Source organism: Phodopus roborovskii, unplaced genomic scaffold, assembly GCF_943737965.1.
Source record: "Phodopus roborovskii unplaced genomic scaffold, PHOROB, whole genome shotgun sequence".
Taxonomy (NCBI): domain Eukaryota; kingdom Metazoa; phylum Chordata; class Mammalia; order Rodentia; family Cricetidae; genus Phodopus; species Phodopus roborovskii.
This window is the reverse complement of record NW_026126516.1, coordinates 5,547,088-5,557,195: the sequence shown is the minus strand read 5'-3', so window position 1 is coordinate 5,557,195 and position 10,108 is coordinate 5,547,088. Positions and strand designations below refer to the sequence as shown.

The 10,108-nt window shown below is 49.2% G+C and overlaps 1 protein-coding gene across 1 annotated transcript; it reads left to right on the top strand.

The window, feature by feature from the left end:
• Positions 1-1,333: 1,333 nt before the first annotated feature.
• Positions 1,334-6,306, top strand: Tcl1a (TCL1 family AKT coactivator A). Its single transcript, XM_051196397.1, has 3 exons — positions 1,334-1,453; positions 5,272-5,442; positions 6,250-6,306. Exons 1-3 carry the CDS (start codon positions 1,334-1,336, stop codon positions 6,304-6,306), a joined length of 348 nt encoding a protein of 115 aa, XP_051052354.1.
• Positions 6,307-10,108: the final 3,802 nt, after the last annotated feature.

Sequence of the window (10,108 nt, the reverse complement as noted above, 5' to 3'; positions counted from 1 at the left end):
TCCTACATGGCATGTGCCCCCCCAAATACAAACACAATAATGCATTGAAAAATAAATAAACACTCTAGGCTCATTATCTGTACTTACCCAGAACTTCCCCACTAAGCTTACTCCAAAATCATCACCTTCCTATGCAGCTATCTGGGTCTGGGGACAAAGAGCCATTTACAGGGAAATCAGCCCAAAGCTACCAGTCTGAGTATTAAATGCTAACACCACTAAGAGCTGCACTTGGTTTCTTTTCCTGGATGATCTGAATGTATCGGGCTGACCCTAGGCCATCTTGGAATATCTGGGGGGGGGGGGTCTGACCCAACGTCCACACTTGGTCACTCACTGACCTTCCAAGACCACAAATGGCTTCCTAGGTGCATCCTCAGAGAGGAAAGAACTAGAAGGTGAGGTTCAGAACTGCTAGTTATTTATGCAAAGGGCCTGGGACTTGTTTTTTACATGCTTTTCATTAATTCCTTAATGACCTTAATGGGCACATGTTACTGTAAAATAAAGGAAAGTCGTTTTTCCTTATTTGTTTACAACAAGACAGTTTTGATTGAGCAACCCAGAGACTTTCCAAATCCATTACTCTTGGGGTGTAGGAAGGGTTTCTTTTGAAGCATGGGTCTGGAATGGTGTGTTCACTAAGTTGGAGCACAAAGGCAGAAACCCATGATTTCAAAAGTCCGTTTCGCAAGACCTATTAGAAGACCACAGCCTCATCAGAATCATGGAAAAAGTCACGTGGGAAGAGGGAGGGCACAGGAACTGAACTTTGCAAAAGAAATTGCCTCTGACACCCCAAAGGACAGGCTGAAGGTGACAGAGAGAACCCTGGAGGGTCCAGAGGTGCGCATACTCTCTCCTATCTCTGATCCCAGAAGTGAAGACGGACCTCGCCCTGGGTGGCCTGCCATCGGGGTGTGGCTTGTGCAGCCATATACACTGTAGCTGCCTTGGACCTTGGGATCCCACCATAAAGAAAGCAGACAGCAGTGTCTCCTAAGACAAGACCTGGCTGTACTTTTGCTGTGGTCCGGTGTACCGGAGGAGTCCAGAAACTTAACTGGAGACTTGAAGAAGTCCTAGGTCCCTTCCTAGTGTTCCCTTCCAGTGCTCCAGAAGCCCACTGGTTGCCCGGCCAACCATCCTTGTGGTTCACCCCACCCACTCAGCTCGCCCCGCCCCGCCCCACCCCTCCTCGCCTCGCTCCAGGGGGCGCAAGCGCACACCTGGTGGTAATAAATAGTCTAGGTTCTCGTTGCCCACCAGCAGGGAGTAGTTTTTATCAGATTTTGCCTTCACAAATTTTTGCTTCTTGCTCCAACTGGATGCCATGGCTGAACAGCTGGCGTACAGGCCAGATATACCCGAAGACCCCCAACGCCTGTGGATCTGGGAGAGGCACGTGTACTTGGATGAGAATAAACGATGCTGGCTGCCCATAGTCCTCAAGGTACCAACCGTCTTGGGGCCAGCAGATGGGGTAGCGGGGTGTGCCTGCCTGGGCCTAGGAGTCCTGGTAGCTGGAGACCACGGGACAGAGGGTCCCTTATGCCAGAAACAGGAGGGCTAGGGAGGCCGCAGATGTAAGTTATTTGAGTTGGGCCTGGTAGGCCTGGGGAGGAAGGTGGAAATACCCCTAGGACAGTGGATAAGGCCCCCTAATACTTGGCCTGGGGTGTGACTATCATTTGGGGTGAAACAGGGCTTTGCTAAACCATAAAATTGGAATATCTTTAAGGTAGCTAGAAGTATCCAAATCGGTAATTGGATTTTAACTTTGTTTCGCTTATGGAAGCCTCCGGATAGGTCTTAATGAATGTTGGTGTTTTCAAAAGAAATCTCTTGTAGAAGTACATTCCGGCAGAAATGATTGAAATGCCTTCCACTTGTAAAAACCAATGAAGGCTATAAAAGCAAAACTAAGACTGGAGATAAACTACCAGCACTTAGGGGTCAGGGACTGTCCTTACTCAGGAAAGCCAGGGCTGGTGGCCCTCACAGACAGGGGTGCTGCTAGTAGATGGTGCAACCACAATTCTGAGCTCTTAAATTTACATTCTTGCTGCCGTCTTAGAATATTAAGCTTACATATATGTATCTAGTATTTTTTATGTTAAATATTTATTTGAAGTCAGATGTGTGGAGACAATGTAGTAGATAGTTTTATTATGAAGTTGTACAAATTTCTTTTTTCTTTTGGGTTTTTTTTTTTGTTGTTGTTGTTGTTGTTTTGTTTTAGAAACAGGATTTCTCTGTGTAACATTCCTGGCTGTCCTGGTCAGCTTTGTAGACCAGGCTGGCCTCTCAAACTCACAGAGATCTGCCTGCCTCAGCCTCCCAAATGCTGGGATTAAAGGCCTGCATTACCCAAATATATATATATATATATATATATATATATATGTATGTATGTATGTATGTATGTATGTATGTATGTGTGTGTATATATATATATATATATATATATATATATATATAAAATTTTAGTATCACCCAAACCATGAACCAGAGAGCATTTCAGAGCTGTGGTAGATGTTGTCTGGACAGGAGCCTTGTGACAAACTACAATACAGTATTTACTTCTCAGGACTGCCAGTGTGTGTGTGTGTGTGTGTGTGTGTGTGTGTGTGTGTGTGTGTAGTTATTGTATGTATATAATGAGTACAGTAATAAAGCCATCTATAAACGGTGTTTAGACTATTGACTAAGGAGTCCTCAGTGCTTACACACCTGGCACTGTGATCCTGGTTGCCAGTTCTAACTTATCTCATTGGCAGATCATTTCACAAAACTGTTTTCACCTGGAAAAACACAAGTTAAACATAAGTGAGTGCTTAGTGTATACGCCAAGCACAGGTTTGCACCGACTTCGGTGGAAGCCCTATTATTGGGAAGGTGGTGCGATGGGAGTTGAGTGGCCAACACAAAGATGGCGAGGCTGGTGGGAAGTCCTGTGGGAGAAAGAAACTGGAGATGGGAAGCGAGGCAGTGAGTTGTGAGGTTGGTTTGTATTTGCATGTCATATTTTTGAGTCGTTTTGTTTGGAGTTTCAAATTGCTTTTCTTTTTCCCTTCCTTCCCTGGCCCCACTCCTCTGCACCCCCTCCCCTCCCCTCCCCACCCCCTACCCCTCCACTCTCTCCCCAAACCTGGGTAGTGCTGAGGAGCAAACCCAGGGCCGTGTGTGCATTAGATGAAAACTGCACTGCAGAGCTGTAGCCAAGCTATTTGCACAGCGCTCTCACTTTTGGGAACCCTGGCTCTAGTTACTTAGGTTGACCTTGAGAACCCTTTATAGCCTTGAACTTGTGATCCTCCTGCCTCAGCTTACTGAGTAGCGCATTGCCGGCCTGTGCAACTTGGCCTCACTAGGTCTTAACTGGGAGTATTTTATAGAATTTGATTGTTCAGAGTTTTGAGGTGTGTGTGTGTGTGTGTGTGTGTGTGTGTGTGTGGGTGTGTGTGTTTTGGTTTTGGTTTTTTATGCTGGTGAGATGGCTGAGAAGGTCAAGGTGTTTGTCACCCAAACTGATGGCCTGAGTGTGGCTCCCAGGACCCACAAGATGGAAGAGCACTGGCTCCTGCAAGCTGTGGCACATTCATGCCTGTGGTGGTACACACCTTTAATTTTAGCACCTGGGAGGCAGAGGCCAGCGATCGATCTCTGTACGTGTAAAGCCAGCCTGGTCTGTATAGCAAGTTCCAGGCCAGCCAGGGCGATAGGGTGAGACACACCCCCTCATCCCCCACCCTCACCCCCCACCCCCCACCCCACCTTCTCCCCCCCACCTTTCCCCACCCCCCCCCCCCCCCCCCCCCCCCCCCGGCTTCGAACTCATTTCAGAAAAAAAAAAAAAACAAAACAAAAGCTGGATGTGTGGTCTCCGCACTAACATTGGCTTTCTCAATATTTGTAGGCATACATTTGAAAAAAGGACTGCCTGCCTCATGGGGGATCACCCCTTTGTAGATTTGGGGAGGCTTGCTGTAGACAGTGAGAAACCCCACACAGAAACAAGGCATTGTGGCTAGGAGGTGGTGAAGGGAATGGTGGGAAAGGAGGGAGGCAGAAACGCTCTGTGTATGCTTTGGGACTTCTGTGGGCCCTGGACTCACTCTGCCTGCGAGGAGGCCCCAGGAGTCCAGCAGGAAGGCCTGACTTTCAGGTTCCCACCCTGGTGTCTAAAGGCAGTAAGTGAACAAGTGGCTGCCACAGCCCAGGAGAGCCATGGCAGCATTGGGAAAACGTTACCTGTCACCAGAGTCACAGTGTTCTAGAAATGGGTGTGGGTGCAGTTCAGGAAAATGACCACACAACCCAAAGCATGTCAGCAAGACAGGAAGTTGTGTTTCTGTAGGTCCTGGGGCTGTGCCACAGGGGTCCTGAGTCCCATTCTGATTGGTCAAGAGTTTAGCCTCTTCCCAATTGACTAACTTAGAGCTGTGCAGTCCATAAGCAACATGTAACTGAAAATAGGGCGCAACCTTGAGGACAGTCTTTGATCTTAGAAATGTGCTGACTGGGAGGGGAGTTTTTGCTACAGTATCATGCCAACCTCTTCAGAGATGGCGCCTCCTCTCATTTAACCCTCTGATAGAAAAGATAGTGGGTTTTGTTTGCAGTTCCCACAGGGGTCCATAGATAGACGCCTCCTTTAAAAGAGGGCATTGGAAAATCAGAGTCAAAACGCCAACAGGGCCAGAGTAAAGTTAGTAAAGTGCTTGCCTTGCAAACATAAGGTCTTGACTTCAATCCCCAGAGTTCAAGTTTGAGAAATCCAGTGTTGTAGATGTTGCTAGTGATCCCAGCATTGGGGAAGCCTAGAGCACACTCGCTGACCAGCCAACCTAGCTTTTGTGTGTGTGTGTGTGTGTGTGTGTGTGTGGACATGTGTGCCTGTGGATGTTCCAAGCCAATAAGAGACTTTGTCTTACATAAGTAAATGAGGAAGTGGAAGAAAAGGTGGATGATGTCTAAGAAATGACACCTCAAGGTTATCCTCTCTGCACAAACCTCCCCCATACCCATGGGGCCAAGCTGGAGAGTTCGGTGGCTTAGCAAAAGGAGGGTTGGCAGGAAAACGTGCACCCTCAAGGATGGCTAGAACCTGACAGAGCCCCTAAGATTGAAACCAGAGGCAGTAACCACTCAGTGGGTCAGCCCTACAGCCCTACAGCTGAGTGATAGGATGGACACTGGGTGTTGTGCCTGGGAGAGCTTGGCAGTGATATGCAGGAGGTGAAGGTGTGTTCTGTTCTTCCTCTGCAGACTGATGAAAAATTCCAGGTGATCTTGCGCCAGCAAGATGTCCCCTTGGGCGCTGCTATGATCCCTGATCAGCTGGTGGCATATGAGCTGCCTTTAATGTGGCAACTGTACCCAGGGAAAAAGTACCGCAGCAATGACTCCATGTTCTGGCAGATACAGTATCACATCAAGGCAAGCACAGCTAACCCCATGGACTGAGTGGGTAATCTCCAGTGGTCCTGCTCTCAACCTGGGGCTAGCCTGGGTTAGCTCTGTAGCCTTCCATCCTAGTACCAGAAACTAAGCTAATGGAAGGGGAACTAACTGCAGATTTGTTTTGTTTTTTTAAATGTGTTAGAGAGATAGAAGAAGCTATCTTCTAAGGTCTCAATCAAACTCTTTGGCACAAGGAGCCCTCTATGGTTACAAGTAGGTTTTTCCTGCCGGCCTGGACCCACCACGGCGCCAGCCCCAATTAACACACAGAGACCCTGTATTAGATGTAATGCTGTTGGCCAGTTACTTGTTTCTTATCGGCTAGCTCTGTCTTAAGTATTAACCCATTTCTATTAATCTAAGTGTTTCCACATGGTCTCACCTTACCAGAGAGGGGCTGGTGCTGTGCTCTCCCCGGTTTCTACATCTGACTCCTCCTTACTCCTTCCTCTCTGCTCCTTGTCTCCTAGTCCCGCCTATCTTCCTTTCCTATTGGCCAACAGTGCTTTATTCATTAACCAGTATGAGAAACATTTACAGAATGACATCTCCCATCAGTAGTCACTGACTGAGACCAGTGGAGATGGCTAGCGCATACACACACACACACACACACACACACACAGAGAGAGAGAGAGAGAGAGAGAGAGAGAGAGAGAGAGAGAGAGAGAGAGAGAGCCCAGATCCCAGTGCTGCCCCAGGCTGTAGAAAGCTAAGCCAGAATGGAAGGGAAATTCTCGGGGCTGGGTCTGATCACTCTTGTCTCTCTCTTTCCCCATTCAGTTCAGAGGTGTAGAGGACATGCTACTGGAACTGATGGAGTCTGAAGACTACCCATGACACCGTGAGTGAACTGGGGTGCCACCAGGAAGGAGTAGAGGGCCCTTCCATGAAAGCCATGGCAGCCCCTCCCCAGCAGCTGTCCTCGGAGTGCCCAGGGTGGGACAGGCTTTCCAGAAATGTCCATGTCTCTTCCTTTACCACCTTAGGAACTCCAGCTACAACCGTGTTCACAGGGGCCCCACAGGTCACCATTGTTCACGATTAGCTGTCACTGTGACTTGCACCGAGGCGCATTTCTCCTCTTACCCACTCTCCTCACTGGGCTGGTGTTTTGCCCTGGCCCAGGTGTAAGGTGTAAGGCTCGGCATTAGGAGCCAACTGACCAGCCGCCCAGCCGCCCAGCAGCCCAGCCGCCCAGCAGCCCAGCAGCCCAGCCGCCCAGCCGCCCAGCAGCCCAGCCACCCAGCAGCCCAGCAGCCCAGCAGCCCAGCAGCCCAGCCACCCAGCAGCCCAGCAGCCCAGCCACCCAGCAGCCCAGCCTGCTCTTCCTCTGCGCCTCTGACCCTGCCTTCTCATCTTTTCCCAGGTCCTGCAGCCCCTATCTCCCTGGCCTACCCCAGGCCCACACAAGAGACGTTTGTACTTATATTCACCGTGCTAGTCACCTCCTTTCTCCCCCACACTGGGCTCCAGGAAGAAAAGCTGGCCAGAGGATTCCCCTTCCCATGCTCCTGTAGCCCACTCAGCTGCCTTGGCTGGCCCTCCACTCTGTCGTCTCCCCGGCAAGTGGCACCAGAGAAGTGTCCAGTTCTTACTACCTACCTCTAGGTGCCCAGTGGTAGCTGTGCCTCTGAGCCTCTCGGCTGACTGGTTTTTCAGCCTTTCTCTGTGATCTGTTAGGGCAGCCAGGGTCTGGCTTTTGAACTTGCCACTCCCCCATTGGTCCTTCAGCTATAAATGGACCCTGAGGGACAAGGACTTGTCACTTGACTCTGACCAGACCCCAGATCTGCCTTCTCTCAAGGTGCTGTGCCTGTACCCATTTGACCTGTGAGCCCCCACCTACCCAACAAACTTAGGCTTGGTTACGAAGCAGTATAAGGCCTGAGAGCTTCATGCCCCTCCTCAGAACCCAGGAGCTTGCAGCCAGGGATATGCAAACCTGGGGTCCATGGCCCTCACTAGAGCAGGAGGCCAGGCAATGAAGCTGGTTCAGATTATCCATTTGGGGGTCCCTCCCTTCACTGGTACCCATATGCCTGAGTGATCTGATGCTGTATTTAATGTAATGCTGTACTTTATGTTGCTGATTAAATATGCTATCTAACCTATGCCAGATCATCTTACATCCTTGCCCTAGATGCTAGCAGATAAGGGAGAAACCAGGGTCACCCTCTAAGCACGCTGAAAGGGAATGCCTGGGGGTTTTAACGTATTCTCCTTTGGCGATAGGGCTGGACGTTGCAAGCTTTATAGTTCAATTCTCAAACCCCAGTGCTCTTGGAGTTGTGATTTGAGAACCGTTGGAGGCAACAATCTCAAAATGGCCTTGTTGGCAAGTCCTGGTCCCCTGGCCCCCTTAGTATGGTCCTGCCTTCTCCCCAGCCTTGAATACGCTCAGCTCCAGATGCCCTGCTGCCTCTTGGAAGGCACCAGGTGTGCCAGTCCATATGTGCCTCTTGTTCTCAATCCCAGCAACTCTCCCTCATATGAAACCACCCCATCACTCCAGCCCCACCAGACGCCATTCCCACATCCATGACCTGCAGTCACAGCCTAGCCCATCTTGTGCCCAGTCCCCTGCTGGTTTTTATGACCTGCGGGTTCTCATGCCTTGTGAGTAAGGCCTCAGAACACAAGGGACACCTTAGCAGAGAAAGGGAACCAAAAAAGGGCCTAGTGTCACCCTGCTTCCCATGTCTGTTTAGTGCACAGGGATGTCCTGAAGATGCAGTTGGGTGACATGCTCTGAGCCTCCAACAAGAGAATAGCCTAAGAACTCCGCCTCCTCCAGTTACAGCCTCATCCCTCTCTCCCACTGGATGCATTGAAAGCATAGCCACTTGGGATCATTAATGTGATTGTCAACTTGATGGGATCTAAATCACTTAGGAGACAAGCTTATTAGGGTTCTCTGAAGGAATAATAGAACCGATAGAATGATCACACACACACACACACACACACACACACACACACACACACACACACACGTGCGCGCTTTATCAGAATGCCTTACAGACTGTGGTCCTGGTGATAGACCAGGATTCTTTTGTTTGTCACACATCGGTGGCCGTGAACTGTAGCAGTCAGCACAATAGGGGCTACGAACATCATACAGGTTCTGCTCTGCAAGATAAGTTAAAAAAAAAAAAAAAGAACCCCAGAAGAAACCAGCAGGAGGTGAGATGAAAGCAAATGATTCTTGTCTGAAGGTAGCTTCACAGACATGTGTGTACATACATGTTCCAGTTCATGGGCCAGAGCTCAACTTCAGTGTCTTCCTCTGTCACCTTTCATGTTCCTTTATTAAGAGTACAAGCAAGATATCACCACCAGCCAGCATGCCCCAGGAGAGGTAGACAAGCACAGGGACAACCTGGCCACCAAGGTACCCTTAACCGTCCCTTCCCAGGTAGGACAACACCTAACACCTCCACGCCTGTGATTAATTTGTGGGTGGGAACTTATGGCATGAGGAGTAAGGCATGTGTGTAACACAAGCCCCATGAGGACAAGATGAAGACAAGTCTGTCCTTGTGACCTGTTGGGGGTGGGGGGACAAACCTATTTATCATAGCATGTGTATGCTTCAAATTATGTGTGGCCCATGCGCACACACACACACACACACTTATATATAAATTTAGGCAATGTTATAATTATGATGGCTCATTTGGCAAGGAATTACCCAGTGCCCCCCTCCCCACACAGTCAGCTCTACCCAAGAAACTACGCACTCGGACCTCTTGAAGGATGCGTTTTCTGAAACCCACTCCTAGTCTGTAGAACCCATGCTGTACTTTGCCACTGCTACTCTATGTTGAGCCTGGACATCACGCCACAGGACAGCCCGAGACTCATAATGCAGGGATCCTCTTGCCTCTGCCCCTTCCCAGTGATGGGGTCACATATGTCCCCTAATGTACCCAGCTTTCAGTGTGGACGCTGAAAGCTGATCCCAGGTCTTCATGTTTGCATGAAGAGGACATTACTAACTGATCCATCTCCTGAGCCCCAGACTCATTGTGATTCAAAGAGCACCTAATGTGAGATCTACCCTTAGTGAACTCTGGAGGGTATGGTACAGTTGTGTTAATTTCATGAGCACATTTTACAGCAGGTTTCAGGAACTCTTTTCCTTGCATGCCTTCTGAATAGCAGCTCTCACTTCCTGCCCCCCACAGCCCCTGGCAATCACTGCTTCATTTTCTGCACCTGTGATTTGCACAGCTTTAGGAATCTTCATGCAGGATTCACCCTGCTGTGTCAGACTTGTTTCACTTAGCGTGATGTCTTTAGGGTTCTGGCCTCCAATCATGAGTGTGTGTGTGTGTGTGTGCGCGCGCGCGTGGGCACACACACACACACATAACACAATTTTTCTAGTGATTACAGTATGCTGATTAAACAGTTCTCATAGAGTATCTCCGTCAAGCCTTACAAAGAAATGAGAAATTTGCAATAGGCTTGTAGAGGGAGACTTTCTCCATCTATCTTGGTCCTACTGGACCAGTTTCTCTCCACCCACTGGATCCCTGCAGCAACTACGAAATAACCACTAGAGACAACATATATTTATAATTGTTTGGCTAATGACTTAGGCTTCTTACTGGCTAGCTGTCCCTTAATTATTCAC